This window comes from Garra rufa, chromosome 6, assembly GCF_049309525.1.
Source record: "Garra rufa chromosome 6, GarRuf1.0, whole genome shotgun sequence".
Classification (NCBI taxonomy): Eukaryota; Metazoa; Chordata; class Actinopteri; order Cypriniformes; family Cyprinidae; genus Garra; species Garra rufa.
Genome location: NC_133366.1, coordinates 34,421,743 through 34,440,186, shown reverse-complemented (window position 1 = coordinate 34,440,186; position 18,444 = coordinate 34,421,743). Strand labels below are relative to the sequence as shown.

At 37.2% G+C, this 18,444-nt stretch overlaps 1 protein-coding gene and 2 non-coding genes across 3 annotated transcripts; 1 reads left to right on the top strand and 2 right to left on the bottom strand.

The window, feature by feature from the left end:
- Positions 1 to 3: 3 nt before the first annotated feature.
- Positions 4 to 76, bottom strand: trnaw-cca (transfer RNA tryptophan (anticodon CCA)). The gene has a single exon. It is a non-coding gene; the product is annotated as a tRNA-Trp (tRNA).
- A 681-nt stretch (positions 77 to 757) lies between these two features.
- Positions 758 to 830, bottom strand: trnaq-cug (transfer RNA glutamine (anticodon CUG)). The gene has a single exon. It is a non-coding gene; the product is annotated as a tRNA-Gln (tRNA).
- A 5,693-nt stretch (positions 831 to 6,523) lies between these two features.
- On the top strand, positions 6,524 to 18,394 carry haspin (histone H3 associated protein kinase). Its single transcript, XM_073843053.1, has 14 exons — positions 6,524 to 6,604; positions 6,713 to 7,314; positions 9,713 to 10,499; positions 11,971 to 12,145; positions 12,413 to 12,570; positions 13,240 to 13,425; positions 13,553 to 13,638; positions 13,729 to 13,791; positions 13,941 to 14,032; positions 14,119 to 14,198; positions 15,166 to 15,254; positions 15,344 to 15,486; positions 17,556 to 17,658; positions 18,187 to 18,394. Exons 1-14 carry the CDS (start codon positions 6,545 to 6,547, stop codon positions 18,389 to 18,391), a joined length of 2,829 nt encoding a protein of 942 aa, XP_073699154.1. The 5' UTR covers positions 6,524 to 6,544; the 3' UTR covers positions 18,392 to 18,394.
- The last annotated feature ends 50 nt before the right edge of the window (positions 18,395 to 18,444 follow it).

The following is an 18,444-nucleotide window of genomic DNA, read 5'->3' as shown; positions in this document are numbered from 1 at the left end:
AGATGACACAGGTGGGACTCGAACCCACAATCCCCAGCTCTGGAGGCTGATACCTTATCCATTAGGCCACTGAGCCTTCCACTGCCAAGCTTGGCCTAAGTCTGAATATCCACAGTTTGGCAACATTTGAGTAAATTATCATGGTCTGTAGTGCGTCCATTTTTTGCCAACTTAAATGAAACACAGCAAAGACAACCCAGGTGGGACACGAACCCACAAACCCCAGCTCCGGAGGCTGATACCTTATGCATTAGGGCACTGGGACTTGCATTGACGAACTTGGCCTAAGACTGCATCTCCACAGTCTGATAATATTTGGTTAAATTACAATGATCTGTAGAGTTTCCATTTATTGCCAAATTAAATGAAACCCAGCAAAGAAGACTCAGGTGGGATTCGAACCCACAATCGCCAGCTCCGGAGGCTGACACCTTATCCATTAGGCCACTGGTCCTTCCTTTGACAACCATGGCCTAAGACGGCATGTCCACAGTCTGATAAAATTTAGTTAAATTACAAAGATCTGTAGTTTCCATTTCTTGCCAAATTAAATGAAACCCAGCAAAGAAGACTCAGGTGGGACTCGAAACCACAATCCCCAGCTCCGGAGGCTGATACCTTATCCATTTGGCCACTGGGCCTTCCATTGACAGTCATGACCTAAGACGGCATGTCCACAGTCTGATAATATTTGTTTAAATTACAGTGATCTGTAGATTTTCCATTTTTTGCCAACTTAAATGAAACCCAGCAAAGATGACCCAGGTGGGACTTGAACCCACAATCCCCAGCTCCAGAGGCTGATACCTTATCCATTAGGCCACTGGGCCTTCCACTGACAAGCTTCGTCTAAGTCTGAATATCCACAGTTTGGCAACATTTGAGTAAATTATCATGGTCCGTAGCGCGTCCATTTTTTGCCAACTTAAATGAAACCCAGCAAAGACAACCCAGGTGGGACTCTAACCCACAATCGCCAGCTCCGGAGGCTGATACCTTATCCATTAGGCCAAATGTCTGTCATGTGGAAGGGAAGCAGAAGTTGGGAGATCGATGGGGGGCAAAGCCATATGTTGTGGTGAAGAAGCAACCAGGTTTGCCTGTGTACGTGGTGCGGCCAGAGGATGGAGGAACGGAGAGAGTGGTTCATAGAAACCTTTTGACACAGTGTATGTTTCTCCCAGTGGAGCAAGATGAAGGATTGATCGTAGAAGGGGGTGAGTCAGATGGTGAGATAGATGGATCAGGCATTAAATTGGAGGCCGAAGAGGGAACAGGGTCAAAGAGCGATGATGGTTCAGAGGAGATTCTGGACAGAGCCCTGATTCAAATGGCAGACAAAAAAGAGCAAATGAGCACAGAGGAGGAGCAACTGGATACAGAGGAGGATCAAATGAGCACTGAGGAGGCTGACATGTGGACAGGAGAAACAAGTGATAGAGAGGGAGTGCCTGTGACTGGTAGTGGAGCCACCTCCACTAAAGGGCCCAACCTTCCAAGAAGAAACCCAAAAAGGACTCGGTGTCCCCAACTAAACTTTCACTTGAATCCCAAGTTGTGAAACTGGAGAGTGATCACCAAAAGATAGAAAGAGGGAGAAAATTGTGGCTAAAGGCCAAAAGGCCAAAAGAAATAGAAGCAGCAGAACATACACAGAGCCATACTGCATGCACCCTGAAAACAGTTAGCTATCCACGCACAAACTATCTACACACATCATGCACTATATATTAACCCACAACACATTTACTGTTTTGATTGTCATTGATCACACCACACTTGAGTTTCGATTAATTAGACGGCTGGGACGCCATCAATCAAAGAAGGGGTGGATGTAAGGCAGTATATGTTGTCCACAAAATGTCGCTGTGACACTGTTTTGTTAGGACATACTCTGTTAACGTTGTTTGAGCCTCTTAATGCACCGTAGTGTTGATACGTGCATAGTATGTACGTAGTGCGCCATCTTCCCTGCAGTTCACGTTATCAATACTATAGGTAAGTCATGTTAACGGCAGTGGAAACTGAAATGTAAAATATCTTTGATGTTATCGCACTAAAGTTCAGTTTATTGAGATGTTTTGCGTTTTAAAGTAAAAACGATCTAAATGCAAAGTAAAATAGAGAGTTAAAATGTTTTGTTATTTCTTTTGAACGTGATTAATACGTGGTGGCTAATGCAAAGCTGTGTATGATAATATAAGCATGTTATTCGATTGTATGTGCATTGAAATTGACTTTGTGAAAATGCAATGAAAGTTTAAAAACTGAAGGCAGTTCACGTTATCAATACTATAGATGCCGTGCTGTGGCTTAAACGGTCAAGCCACGATCCCCTTTGTGTTTGTGTCTCATCTCTACCTCCATGAACATACACAACACAACGCAGAGTAGCAGCAGTGGTGCTAGAGGCCGGTAAACGCGCAGAGAGAGAGAGAGAGAGAGAGAGAGAGAGAGAGGGTTACATCCATATGCATCTATGTTCATGTGAATCATTTGTGATGCAGCAGAAGTGAGTATAAAGTTTTTTATGCATCTTTGTGTAACGGAGGCCAGCTAGTAGGAGCTGTGCAGGTAAACCTCACTCCCCGATCTCAAGAGACGCACTAGCGACTGACGCTAGAGGTTGCAGCCTTTAGCCTCCTTGTTAGTGCGTCCGCCTCCCGTGCAGTAGGACCCGGGTGTGAGGGGTTACATTTGCAAATGTCCTTTCTTAATAATGTGCTTGTTGGCAAGTTTTACCAATATACACGGCTAAATTCAGCTAAATGCAGCTAAAGTAAACATTACAGCTCTTAATCCCTCAGCAGAGAGAGGCGGGGCGAGCAGAGCTCATTTGCATTTAAAGGGCCCATGCGATAAAATGAGCTGATATTTTGCAGAGCTGATTTTGACAAGGTAAAAGGGTGTTCTTTTACACTACTATTAAGAATTTTTAACCAAAGTATATTAGAGGTGTTTCATTGAGACCCTAAAAAATAAAAAATGTGGAAAATGGGCATCTGATGACCCCTTTAACAAAAACGTGTTTTATGCATTTGTATCTAAATACATAAATAGTAAAATGAAGTGTTGGCAAAAAAGAAAGTATATTGAATATATAATTTGTTTTAATAACTGAATACCTGATTAGCTTTTAAATGGACAAAGTGACATGATTTTCCTAAGATGCACACAATATACAATGAACATATTCATTGTTTCATAAATGCTTAAATTTATTTGCCTGAGCTTAAACAAAATCATTTTTTAGATGTTTTTTTTCACATTATTATACAGAAATTATTTTTAAATCTATGTTTGATTTCTAAATGTTATGTCTAAAAGGCGTCCAATACTAGGAATGCCTATTGTAGACATTTTCTGTATTAAATGCATCTAATTTCGGATGCATTCAGTGGGATAAAAATGTTCATTAGCCCATAATAAATATTCAATATTTTAGATGTTTTTGAAAAAAAAAAAAAAAAGGTCTTGACTACGCAGTCCATTGGTGCGTAGCCTATATAGCCATGTTTTAAACTTTATAAGACAGAATGGAGAAGCTGAACCCGCAGTGGTAGATGATGGACGGCTGCTGCTACCACAGTGTACAGTAGGTGGCGGTAATGCTCCAAAGAAACGAGCCGCCATTACACATGAAGAAGAAAAAGCCAATCAGCAACTGTTCTCAGTTTTGAACGTAAAGCGGTTCACCGTCATGGTGCTCAGTATTGTTCATTGGATCTGTAATAGAAGATTTCGCTTTTTATACTTACACAGCTATTAAGTAATCGTGAGAGGGAATCTACATGTTGATAATAAGTTGTTGAGGTAAATTCAATTGTCAACATAACGCTTTTTTATTTTTAAACTATGGGCATGTTCGGACGTTTCCTGTATAACGTTAGAGGTTTATCCGTGTATTCAGTTCATTTTCCATTTCGTTTGTTTTTCTCTCGGGAATGAATGAATAATTTCTACTTATTTTCAAATGTCAGTTATATTCACAAAGTCTGTTTTTAGTAACTACAAACCGTCTGATTTCTTCCGATCTAGGACATTTGTATTGAAAATGTGTATAACGTTATTTGAAAACTGTCAGTGGGTTTGTGACGGTTCTCTAGTGTTTAATTCAAGTTCATTGTCTGCTTGTGTTGGTTGTTAGTACACAGTTGCGATTAGTAAACAAACTGTTTCAATAGATTAACGATTAAGTTAGTTAATTTTAAAAATCTCTAAAATTTACATTACAAATAATATTAAAATATGATGATGTTTAGGTTATATCCTTCTCTAAAAGTTGTCTTGGAACTAACAAAAATGCAGTGAGTGGAATGTTTATAAAATATGGTAACAAAAAACACTACAATAAGGTTTCATTTGTTAACATGAACTAACAATGAGTGATACATTTTTACATCATTTATTAACCTTTGTTAGTTGGTCAAAATGTTTATTTTAGTTCACAGTGCATTAAATAATGTTAACAAATTAAACCCTATTGAAAGTGTGACTAACATGTTAAATGAAGTGCTACAAATAAAACACTAAATCGTTTTCTACGTTTATTAGTAAGGGAATTACATTTGCATTTACATTGTGAACTTTACTTTGTTTTTAAACCACTTAAAGAAGTTCACTTCCAGAACAAAAATTTACAGATAATTTACTCACCCCCTTCATCCAAGATGTTTATGTCTTTCTTTCTTCAGTCCTAAAGAAGAAATTTTGTTTTTAGAGGAAAACATTTTTTCTTTATATTGTGGACTTCTGTCACTGTGGTGCCTGCCAGGTTGAACTTCCAAAATGCAGTTTAAATGCAGCTTCAAAAGGCTCCCAACCGAGGAAGAAGGGTCTTATCTAACAAAACAATCAGTTATTTTCCAAAAACACTGTACTCTTTAACTTTAAATGCTCTTCTTGTTCTCTGCGTTTACTCTGTATTCTGGTTCCAGACAGTTAGGGTATGTCGAAAAATTCTCATCTTATTTTCTCCTCCAACTTCAAAATAGTCCTACATCGCTGTTTTACCTTTGTTTGTAAAGGGCGTTTAATCTTCTATGCATGCTTACTTTGTAAACACTGGGTCAGTACTTCTGCAGTGATGTAAATGAGTTTCGAAGTACCCTAACTGTCTTAAACCGGAATACACAGAGATTACACGCAGAGCTAGACAAGATGAGCATCTAAGGTTAAAAAGTATAGAGGGAAATCCTGAAATTTTTTCCTCAAAAAACAGAATTTCTTTACGACTGAAGAAAGAAAGACATGAACATCTTGGATGACAAGGGGGTAATTATTTTTCTGTAAGTGAACTTTCCTTTAATGAATTCCAAGGGACTTGAACCTATCACCTCGCTGTGGTTAGCACATTATCTAATGTTTAATTGACTGGTTGTTTATACTGTTTCTCTTTTTTTATACAGTAATTGTATTATTCTACTTTGTAGTAAAGATCCAAGATGAACGCAAGAGGAAAAAATGGGCCGGTGTTCATCAAGACGTACAGTAAAAGAATGCGAAAGGTGGAGCCTTGGTTCTCCCCTGACCTAAAGAAAGCAGCTTTCTCTTTTTCAAGCACCCCTTCATCAGATCAGTCAATACCAGAGACCACACAACCCAGGAAACGGTAAAACTTGCTCTTACCTATTTATTCATTAACATTGACATTTTATATGATAAAACTGTGGTAAAACTCTGTATGCAGCCTGTTATTATGCATTACAATTTCTCCTCCCTTTCTTTGTTCTAAGGAGAGTGAAAGAAACAACCTCTCGTCCCAATAAGTGCAAAGGCATGACTGCCATAAAGGAGAACCAAAGTGATGAGGAAAACTGCGCACCATCTTTATCACTCAGGTCAGGACTGTTGCAAAACAACATTGCAGAGAACAGATATATTATTTCAATGCACGTTTTTCTGTAAACTTTCAATAAAATTAATCCTAGATCTTATTTTACTCATAATTTAAAGGGATAGTTTACCCAAAAATGAAAATTCTGTCATTAATTACTCACCCTCATGTTGTTCCAAACCCGTAAGACTTTTGTTCATGTTTGGAACACAAATTAAGATATTTCTGATGACATCTAAGAGCTCTGTGACCCTCCATAAACAGCAATACAAGTGAAATGTTCCCAGGAACAGAAACGAAGCAAGGACATAGGTCCAATAGTCCATGTGACATCAGTGGTTCAACTCTAATTTTTCCGTGGCTATGAGAATACTTTTTCTTTTCCATCACTGTTCAGTTCGCTTTTGTTTCTACAGAAAGAAGACACATGCAAAACCATCAGTAAGGACTACAGCTGCGAGAAAGACAAAAATGACAGCAAAAAGAAATAAACAGTCAACCATTTTCAGCAGCAGTGAAAATGAAGACGACTCCTTTAAGATGAAAAATGAAGTTCATCCAAAAACATCTGCTGAGAAATGTGCTGTGTAAGCTTGTTATACATTTTGTAAAAAATCTGAACATCTTAGTGTTACTTGACTCAGTCAGCATGAGTGAAATGTTGTTTTGTACTCCTGTAGTGCCAAGAAAGTGTTAGACCCTCCCCATATGAGCAAGTTTGTCACACATCGCAAAAGACCACCGGCACCTGTCCATACTAAGAGGATCGTAAGTAACAGTATGCTGGGGCTACTTTGTATGTAAGAGAAACAAATCTGATGGACCGTCATTAAAGCAGACACCTTATTTTCCCTCTTTTTTTCTCTTTCCTCCTAGTCTGTTGTTCTTCACCGCACGCTAGATTCCTCAGATGATTTCATCCCTTCGTTCCCAAAAAACAAGCGGCGTGTTGCGAGCAGACGGCCATTCTACATGCATAACCGTGACTCAAATAATCACGCTGCTCACAAGAACCGCAAACGCTCTCAAAACCGTGTGGCTCTGGCTGAGGTTTCTTTTAATGATAGTGATGACCAGCAGCTCCCAAGTAAACGCCCCCTGCTATCAAGCACCCCTTCACTGGTCTGTAGACAGCTTCAGAACTTACCAGAGCCCTCCATCAGTGAGATCTCCTCCCTCAGCTTTGATGAACTTCACCAACCTACAGAAAACAACAACAGCCTACATAGTTTAAAGAAGTCTCCTGCACAGAAGAAAAGTCACCAGCTCCCAAACTCGGGTGTCTCTTCTGGAGAGAGGGTGATGGAGCAGATTGAAGGAGTAGAGGAAGCAGTTGTGGAAGAACAAGCTGGGGATGGAGAGAGGGATCAGAGTAAAGAAGGATGTGCAGAGGCCACGTCTGCACAGGCGAGCAAAGGTTTTGGATGCGTGTCACCACAGTCACACCAAAAATCTTTAGCAGATGAGCTAAAAGAGAGGTGAGTAATGGTTGTTTTTTGTTTACAGAGAAAATTCATGAAAAACTTACACTTAATTTAAACTTATTTATAAATGTTCTTAGAGAGATTGTCTAAAGCAAATGTTTAGCGATGTGTCACCTAACACTTACCTCAGGAAAGTTGTCTCTACATCTAGGTTAGAAAAATTATCTCTAGAGGAGCATATAGCAACAATTGTAAATACACTTGAAGTCAAAAGTTTACATACACCTTGCAGAATCTGCAAAATGTTAATTATTTAACCAAAATAAGAGGGATCATACAAAATGCATGTTGTTTCTTATTTAGTACACATAAAATACGTTTACATATAGTCCAGGAGAAAATAATTTTTGAATTTATAAAAATGACCCTGTTTAAAAGTTTACATGCACTTGATTCTTAATACTGTGTTGTTACCTGAATGATCCATAGTTGTGTTTTTTTTATTTAGTGATATTTTTCATCCCTTGTTTGTCCTGAACAGTTTAACTGCCTGCTGTTCTTCAGAAAAATCCCTCAGGTCTCACAAATTCTTTGGTTTTTCAGCATTTTTGTGTATTTGAAGTTTTTCCAGCAAAGACTGTGATTAAAAGATCCACCTTTTCACAATGAGGACAAGTGAGGGACTCACATGCAACTATGAGGAAAAACAGTGCATTAAAGGAACACTCCACTTTTTTTGGAAATAGGCTCATTCTCCAACTCCCCTCGAGTTCATAAGTTACAGTTTTACCGTTTTGAAGTCCATTCAGCCTTTCTCCTGTTCTGGCGATATCACTTTTAGCATAGCTGATCATTGAATACTAGTAGACCAATATAGCATCGCGTTCAAAAATGACCAACGAGTTTCGATATTTTTCCTATTTAAAACTTGACTCTTCTGTAGTTATATCGTGTACTAAGACCGGCGGAAAATGAAAATCATCTATTTTCTAGGCCGGTAAGATTGAAATATCATGCAGCACGTGCAAATGCTAACCTAATTTTAGGCGCTGTGTGATATTACTCCGCCTGCTTCTGCCATATTACTGCAGCAAACTACTATTACGCCGGAATGGGAGTGTAGTTCTTAATCATATCGGCCTAGAAAAGCGCAGCTTTACATTTTTCGCCGGTATTAGTATGCGATATAACTACAGAAGAGTCAAGTTTTAAATAGGACAAATACCGAAACTCGTTGGTCATTTTTGAACGCGATGCTATTGGTCTAATAGGATTCAATGATCTATGCTAAGCTATGCTAAAAGTGATATTGCCAGAACAGGAGAACGGCTGAATGGATTTCAAAACGGTAAAAAACTCAACTTATTAACTCGGGGGGAGTTGGAGAATGAGCCTATTTCCAAAAAAAGTGGAGTGTTCCTTTAAGAGCCAGGGGTGTAAACTTTTGAACAGAATGATGATAAAATATATATTTTTTCATTTAGTATTGCTCTTCAGAAGCCACAGAAGGTACTTAAATGTTTCCCAGAAGACAAAATAAGTGAAAATTATTGTTCTTTAATTGTTTTTTTTTTAATGTTTTGTGTTTCCTTCTTCAGCATCAGTGAGCGTTTGAACCTTCTGTAATAGTTGCATATGAGTCCCTCAGTGTGAAAATATGGATCTTAAAATCATACAGTCATTGTAGGGTTCAAATACACAGAATTTGTATGACCTGAAAGATTTTTTTGAAGAACAGTGGGCAGTTTAACTGTTCAGGACAAACAAGGGACTCATTAACAACTATCATTAAACAAAAAAACACAGCTGTGGATTATTCAGGTAACAACACAGTATTAAGAATTAAGTGCATGTAAACTTTTGAATGGGTGTCATCAACTATTTTATCTTGTGGACTATATGTAAACATCTTTAATGTGAAATATCTTATTCAGGTCCATACTAAATAAAAAAATAACATGCATTTTGTATAATCCCTCTCATTTTGGTAAAATAACATTTTGCAGGTTCAAGATGTATGTAAACTTTTGACTTCAACTGTATAAGCATTGTATTTTTTTGTTACTTAAAGGGGTCGTGCACTGAAAAATGGAAATTCAGTGATCAAACAATCACTCTTATGTTGTTTCAGAACTGTATTATAGCTTGAAATACACGACATGACTTAATAACAACTCTACCTGTTCACCAGAGTACCAACAAAAAGAAGAGTAGTTAAGAAAAATATCCTAATTTGTTTTCCAAAGATAAACAGGTTTTACAGGTTTAATATGACATGAGGGTGAATAATAATGACAGAATTTTCATTTTTGGGTGAACTGTCCCTTTAATAAAGAATGAGTAAATATGTTTTAACCTTTGACTAGTAGTGTAAAAACTGCCAAATGTTTTTATTTGAATGAAAAGTCTGTTTTAAAAGTTAAAAGTTTTGTCTGTTTTATCTGATATATAGGTGTTGCACAATTGATGTGGCTGTAACCCTCAAGAAAACAGATGTCTCAGACCATCTATTAGCGCAAAGCTGCAGCAGGGAACGGGAAGACATAATAGCTTCAGTTTGTTTGAAGTCCTCCGTGGCAGCAACCAGACAGAACAGCCAAAGCTATATAACTGTATCATCCAGCTGCTCTTCAGTATCCCAGCCATCAGTGTATATATCCTCCTCCAGTTCGCTTTCCACTCCCCCTTTCACTGGAGCTGTTTGCTCAAACCAGTCTCTTATTGAGCATCTTAAAGCAAAATGTCTGTTATCCTCCCTTGCTGTCAGCATTCCACGTCTTGACTTGGGTGCATATTTTTCTGCCCACCAGGGGGCAACAAAAGCACCCTGCACTGAGTCCCCATACACCGTCCACAGGGAAAGTGCCACTTCCCCACCGTTTAAGGAGACAGAGAATGCTATCATAAACAGTCCAATAAATAATAGGACTCCTGATAATGCTGAAGCAGTTGTTCAACACTTGTCTGCATCATTCCAACCACCTCCGGTCTCTCCACCTGCCTCTGCAGCTCATAGCAAAACACGACCACCTGCTGTGGAAAAAGAACGCACAGGTGCTGGTGCTAGCACTGCTCGTAAAGTTTGCGTGAGTGGACTTAATGTCAGCCGCTGGTCAAAGAGGGGTACTGAGGAATTCAATCAAAAGCGGAAGAAAAAGGAAGGACGAACAAAGACTGTGTCAGGAGACTACAGTTCCTGTAGCAGCATGTTTTCTGCTGGAGCCGACACTTATGCTGGGGTCAGTCATCATCGTCAAGAATACATTCATGTGCTTATCTTGCTATAAAAGTCACTCACATTCTTTGACTACATCTATCTAGAGTTGAGATCAAAAGTTTACATCCCTCTTTCAGAATCTGCAAAATGTTAATTATTTTACCAAAATATCATATAAAATGCATTTTATCCTGAATTACATATTTTACATAAAAGATGTTTACATAGTCCACAAGAGAAAATAGTAATTTCTGAATATGCTTGATTCTTAATACTGTGCTGTTACCAGAATGATCCACAGCTGTTTTTTTTTGTTTGTTTGTTTAGTGATCATTGTTATGAGTCCCTTGTTGATCTTGAACAGTTAAACTGCCTGCTGTTCTTCAGAAAATTCCTTCAGGTCTCACAAATTCTTTGGTTTTTCAGCATTTTTGAGTATTTGAACCCTTTTCAACAATGACTGTATGTTTTGAGATCCATCTTTTCACACTGAGGAATGCAAATGCTCACTGATGCGCTAGAAGAAAAAGAAATGATGCATTAAGAGCCAGGGGGTGTAAACTTTTGAAAAGAATGGAGATGTGTACTGTTTTCTTACTTTGCTTAAATAATCTTTTTTTTTTTTTTCATTTAGTACTGCCCTTCAGAGGCTACAGAAGTTAGTTACATGTTTCCCAGAAAATAAGTTAAATTTACCCTGATCTTCAAATTTAAAATTTTTCACCCCTCTGCTCCGAATGCGTTGTTTTTCCTTCTGGAGCGTCAGTGAGCGTTAGTGAGTCCCTCAGTTGTCCTTAGTATGAAAAGATGGATCTCAAAATCAGTCATTGTTGGAAAGGGTTCAAATACACAAAAATGCTGAAAAACCTAAGAATTTGTGGGACCTGAAGATTTTTTCTGAAGAACAGTAGTTCTTCACTCTTCAGAACAAACAAGGGGACTCATGAACAATTATCACAACAAAAAAAAAAATGCTGTGGATCATTCAGGTAAGAACACCGTGTTAAGAATCATTTTTATAAATTCAACTATTTGTTTTCTTATGTGGACTATATGTAAAAATCTTTTATGTGAAATATCTTATTCAGGTCAGTATTAAATAAACAATAAAATGCGTTTAGTATAATCCCTCTTATTTTTGTCAAATAATTAACATTTTGCAGATTCTGAAAGGGGCATGTAAACTTTTGACCTTAACTCTGTCAGTCCTTCCGTCCATCCAAAAAATATCTGACAACCCACCAATATGGTTTAACTTTCTGACAATTATTGTTAATAGTATTGTATGTAGAATGTGAAGTCATTATAGAAGATTGGCTGTGTGCTTACAACCCCCTTTGGACATCTTTAGTTTGTGCTTGGTAAATGAAATCTAAAAGTGGGTGTATGTTGTTTTTCAGAGAGAGGAAAAATGCCAGATTTGTAAAAAAGAATGGATTGTAACCAAAAGTTTCATCTGCTTGGTCTTTTTTTCCCCCTGTGCATTCATCCAGGAATCAACATGCGGCTGGCTGCAAGGCACCAGTGGGATTGGTCTGGCTGTGACACCTCTCAGAATGGAGCAAATGAATCTGTCTTCCATCCTGGCCAACTTCACTCCTGACACACTCACAACACACTCCTGGGGCCGACTAAAGGCAGCACTGTCCCTGCATAAGAAAAAAACTGGTACGTGTTTACAGCAGGCTAGATAAATTCAGTAGTTGTTGAATCATACACCAAACTACCCAAAGTTTGTGTATTTAAGAGCTTAAGGGACATTTTGCACAGTACATGATGTGCAGCAAGCTTTCAATGCCACCTTTGTTTTATTACGCTCTCTCCCTTTGAAAACTTAATAGCGTGTAAAATGGCCTTAAGTGCTTGTCACTTTTCCTAAAAGCCTAAAACCGCATTAAGTATAAATTGCTGAATGTTTGTTTGTGTGTGCCACAGCATTTCCCACCCCTCGACGCTTGGTTCAGGATCATCTAAAGTCCCCAGGCGCTAGGTTTCTAGCTGACAACAGTGTAGACCTGTTTGCTTCCCCTTTCTGCACACCATCCAGATTCACATCTTCACGCATGCTCCGGTCCACCATGAACACCCCCATGGTAAAGACAGAGAGATTTGTGTTCACACATCAAAAATATTGTTCAACAATGGTTATGTAAAGAAGCTGTATCCTCAAGCTATTATATCACATATAAACCGTTGTGTAACTTTCCTGTACTTATAGGACTAAGACAGGTTAAACAAGAGTATATTTATTTACATTAAAAATACAAGACACAGCTCTATCTATAAAAAAGGATTTAAAGTAATGTTTACAGTAAAAACTGTAATATGGTATCTCATGCACTGCAGTTCAAAAGTTTGTGATCAGTAAGATTAATGTTTTTTAAAGTACTATCCTATGCTCATCAAGGCTGCATTTACTTGATGAAAAATCCTGAAAAAACTATTTATTACAGTTTAAAATAATCATATTCTATTTTAATATGTTTTACATTATAATTTATTCTTGTGATACAAAGCTGAATTTTCAGAATCATTGCTCCAGTCTTCGTGGTCTCCAGTGTCACATGGTTCTTCAGAAATGCCTAATGAGCATAAGAAATCTTACTGATCCCAAACTTCTGAACAGCAGTGTATAATACGTCCGTGTACTCACACAAATTAGTCCTGTGGTTTTTTTTTTTTTTTCATTCTAAATGTCATATCATCTCTGATTTCTTTTTGTCTCTTCTTGTTTTTTCTGTCCTCCTTTGTCTGCGGTCCAGATTTCATATGACGAAGATATCAGTGATGCAGAGAAAGTGTATCAGGAATGCCAGCAGAGTGGCCCAATTTCCTTCAATGACTGTATCCCTCCAGCTCGCATGAAAAACTTAAGTAAGATTGGTGAAGGGACATTTGGAGAGGTCTTCTCCACCATAAACGATTCCAACGAGACCGTTGCTCTCAAAGTATGTGCACAATTTAATTATACATGATTTTGCTAACTACTGTCTTACACAAAACAGGGTGATTTAATGCAAATATGCAGTGTTTAAAATAAACTGTGAACTTATATGTACATCTGTATATGTATAGATCATCCCAGTAGAAGGCTCTCAGCAGGTCAATGGTGAACACCAGAAAACTTTTGGCGAAATCCTCCATGAAATCATAATTTCCAAGTAGGACGTCTTACATAGCTCAGAAAATATATTGTACATTTGAATGTAGAGGTGTGTAAATATTCAAACACATCTTCAATGTTCCTACAGAGAGCTGAGCAGCCTTAACACAAAAGACGTTAACAAGACAGACGGTTTCATTGGGCTCAACAAGTAAGCATTATTTTTTCTTAACTAACTTGCATGTATAATTAGGTGAATGGAGATGTGTGTTATAGCTATAAGAATGAGAAAGAACGCATGAAGGTGGTGATTTTGTTTTGAAAGTAGTTTTTGTTTAATAATTTCCTTTTCTTTTTTAGTCTACATTGTGTTCGTGGCTGCTATCCAGATGATCTCCTCAAAGCCTGGGACAAGTTTGACCGTCAGAAGGGATCTGAGAATGACAGACCTGGTAAGCTAAAAGCATAAACAATTTGGATGCTTTCTAATTGTATTGTGATATTGAATGTCTATTAATGTATACATTTTTTGGCACAGATTTCTTTGATGATGAGCAGCTGTTTTTAATTCTGGAGTTTGAGTTTGGAGGGAGTGATCTAGAGAACATGAATGGAAAGGTACCTTGCACACACTAGAGTTTTCCTTTGAAGATGGGTTTACTTCTTTATACATGATTTTGACATTGCATAACATTAAGTTATGTTTTCCAGACTTATAAGACTTGGTTCATTTTTAAAACATATATTTTTAATGGAACTCAGCGAGTTAAATAGATAGTTCACTCAAAATTTCACCCCTTATGTTGTTCTAAACCCATAAGACCTTTGTTCATCTTCGGAACATTTAATATATTAATATATGTGACCCTGGACCACAAAACCAGTCTTAAGTCGCTGGGGTATGTTTGTAGCAATAGCCAAAAATACATTGCATGGGTCAAAATTGATTTTTCTTTTATGCCAAAAATCATTAGGAAATTAAGTAAAGATCATGCTCCATGAAGATTTTTTTGTAAAATTCCTACTGTAAATGTATCAATGTAATTTTTGATTAGTAATATGCATTAAGAACCTAATTTGGACAACTTTAAAGGTGATTTTCTCAGGATTTTAATTTTTTTGCACCCTCAGATTCCAGATTTTCAAATAGATGTATCTCGGCCAAATGTTGTCCTATCCTAATAAACCATACATCAATAGAAAGCTTATTTACTGAGCTTTCATATTATATATACATCTCAGTTTTGTAAAATTTAACCTTATGACTGGTTTTGTGGTCCAGGGTCACATATTTCTGATGAAATCCAAGAGCTTTCTGATTGCATAGACAGCTACGCAACTACCACGTCCAATTCTTATGGATTACTTTTACAAAAGTTTTGTGGAATAGGCTTTTAATGAAAAGCTCAGGTTTAATTAAAAAGTTCATCCTTCAAACATAAATGAAAAGTTGTAACCTTTTTGGGGTGTACTATTTCTTTAAAATTACTGTAAAAGCTAAACCTGTTAATTAGATGTTTGGTGTCCATGTACTATAGTGTATCATTATGACAAGTATAAAGTTTGTTTGTATGTACCATTGCAGCTGTCTTCCATGATCCAGGCCAAGAGTGTGTTACATCAAGTCACTGCAGCATTGGCTGTAGCTGAGCAAGCACTGTGCTTTGAACACAGGTAACATGTTTAAAGCTAGAATTTAAATTTAATTATAAATGTACCTTGTGCATAAAAGCTAATGTAAATGTTGTGTGCTGACATTTCAGAGATCTTCATTGGGGAAACGTACTGGTGAAGAACATTAAGCACAAGCACAATGAGTTCATTTTGAATGGAACAGTGCATTCCGTAGAGACACGAGGGGTTCATGTCAACATTATCGACTACTCACTCTCACGCCTAGAGATCGGTCAGTCCAAGACTAAACTCTTTCTCTTACTCTTTTTAGTGGAAGTAATTTATCCCTTGACATGTTTTCAAAGTCGCAAAATCCATGTTTATGAAAGGGCTAGTTCACCCAATAAGGAAAATTCTGTCTTTTTAATTACTCACGCTCATGTTGTTCCAAACCTGTAAAACCTTTAAGATTTAAGATAATTTAAGATATTGTTGATGATGTTCGAGGGCAGAGACATAGACAGCACGAGTACTACCACGTTCAAGGCCCAGAAAAGTACCAAGATGATCGACAAAGTAGTCCATGTGACATCAGTGGTTCAACTGTAATTATTAAGCTACAATAATACTTTTTTGTGCAAAGAAACTCAAAAATAACTTTATTCCACATTTTACAGCATGCATCTTTCTCCGTGTATAAACAAGACATGGGGCATATTTTCAACGTCATAATGCCGGATCTCGGTCAGCGCCAGTGCTGACACACGCATGCGCCGTGGTACTCTCATGAACGCATGTCTACAGGTGATGCAGCAGAGATCAAATTGAGGAATAAAGTCATTGTTTTTGTTTTCTTTGTGCAAAAAAAGTATTTTCGTAGCTTCATAAAATTACAGTTGAACCACTGATGCCACATGGACTACTTTGTCAATCATCTTGGTACTTTTCTGGGCCTTAAACATGGTAGGAGTAATTAATGACAGGATTTTTAATTTTTGGGTGAACTAACCCTTCAACTTTTAAAGATGTTATGCAACAAAATTAATTTTGCATGTCTTTGTAGCCTCACTTTTAAAATGGTAATTTTTGGACTTCAGAGACCTTCCTTGACTTTCTCCACTACGTCTATCACAATTAATATTATACATAATTTTGACAATCTGTAGAATTTATTATAGCAAATTAAAATTTTCTTTCAGCTTTTAAAAATGTTCTTGATTTAAAAATTTCTCATAAGTTATCTACAAAACAATATTTGGTCCTAAACTTGCTAGCTGCTGTTTGAGGACAAGTTCGCAGATTTTCATTTGGCTTGTATTGTTTTTAAGAAAGATAGTATTAATAAAAAAAATCATGGAGAAAGAGTACATTTTAAGGATTTTTACCAACTATAACAATTCAAAGTTGTTTGAAAATGGACAAAGTTATGCTTTTAAAGGATTTGTTCATTCCAGAATTAAAATGTCATTATAATTTACTCACCCCTGTCATCCAAAATGTTCAGTCAAAAAGATTTTGCAAAAAGGTTTTCCAGGATTTTTCTCCATATAGTGGACGCTAATTAGGGATATATGGGGTGAAGTTCCAAATTGCAGTTGTAGTGTAGCTTCAAGGCACTCTGTAGATTCCCAGCCGAGGAATAAGGGTCTTATCAAAAATATTAAATTTTATATATACTTTATAACCACAAATGCTTGTCTTGCACTAACTCTGTGACCACAACTTCACGCATTATGTCGTCACATTGGAAAGGCTACGCATGACATAGGTGGAACAAAAAAAGGTAAAACCTTATTTTGAAGTTGGAGGAGAAAATGAGAGTTTTTCACCTTACCTTACCTTTCTGAACTGGAGTATGTAGACAAAGAACTAACCGTGCCTGCCGTGACCTTTGGAATATCATGCATGAAGTCCATGAATTTTTTTTTTTAGAAAATGACAGATTGTTTCACTAGATAAGACTCTTATTCCTCAGCTGGGATTCTATAGAACCCTTTAAAGCTGCACTGAAACTGCATTTTGGCAGCCTTCAACCCATTGATCCCTATTGAAGTCCAGTTCATGGAGAAAAATCCTGGAATGTTTTCCACAAAAACCCTGATTTCTTTTTGATTGAAGAAAGACACGAACAGCTTGGATGACATGGGGGTGCGTAAATTATCAGGAAATTTTAAGTTTGATTTATGCTAAAGTTGCAACCCTGTTACCATCCACATTTTTTATTTATTAATGTTACTTTTATTAAATGTTTATGTCTGTAAATTAGTCATTTTCAGAGTTGAATAAATTGTTTCTACCTGATACAAATGAATAGAACATTTTTTGAAATGTTTGAAATCATTTTCTCTCTCTCTCTTTTAGATGGACTGACGGTGTCATGTGATATCTCTAATGATGAGGAGATGTTCATGGGTCAGGGAGATTATCAGTTTGAAATCTACCGTCTAATGAAGAAGGAAAACAAGTATGTGCTTTAGCCAAATTTATTTAAGGTGATATTTCACCCAAACATGAAAATCCTGTCAATAATTACTCACCCTCATGTCGTTTCAAACCCTTAAGACCTTCGTTCATCTTTAGAAAACAAATAAGGTATTTTTTTATTAAATCCGAGAGCTTTCTGACATTGCATAAACAGCAATGCAACTGACACATTCAAGGTCTAGAAAGGTAGTAAGGACATTGTTAAAATAGTTGTTTGTAGCTTCATAACATTCCGGTTAAACCACTGATGTCACATGGACTATTTTAATGATGTCCTTACTTCCTTTCTGGGCATTGAACCATTGTAGTTGCGTTGCTGTCTACACAGGGTCAGAAAGCCCTCGATTAACAAAGATTAAGATTAAGATTAACAAAGGTCTTAGGTTTGAAACGACATGACGGTGAGTAATTAATGACAGAATTTTCATTTTTGGGTGAACTATTTCTTTAAAACTTTTTCTAAATAATTCATTGATTCTCATTGTTTTTCTCATTCTCTCTGTCTCAGTAACTGCTGGTCCGAGTACAATCCCCATTCCAACGTGTTGTGGCTGCACTATCTGGCTGATAAACTGTTGAGCATGAACTACAAGAGCAAAGCTCAGACCAATCAGCAGAAGACAATGAAGAGCGCCCTCAAATCTTTCCAGTCAGAGATACTCAATTATCCATCAGCCACAGAAGCTCTTATGAACTGCAAACTATTTCAGTGAAACGTTTGTTTTAATTAACACAATAGATAGACCTGTATATTTAGAACTACCAG

Coding starts and splice junctions, on each gene's coding strand:
- haspin (XM_073843053.1), top strand. CDS start 6,545: ATGAGCAAGTTTGTCACACATCGCAAAAGACCACCGGCACCTGTCCAT. Junction 12,571..13,239: donor CCACCATGAACACCCCCATG/GTAAAGACAGAG, acceptor TCTGCGGTCCAG/ATTTCATATGACGAAGATAT. Junction 15,255..15,343: donor GCACTGTGCTTTGAACACAG/GTAACATGTTTA, acceptor CTGACATTTCAG/AGATCTTCATTGGGGAAACG.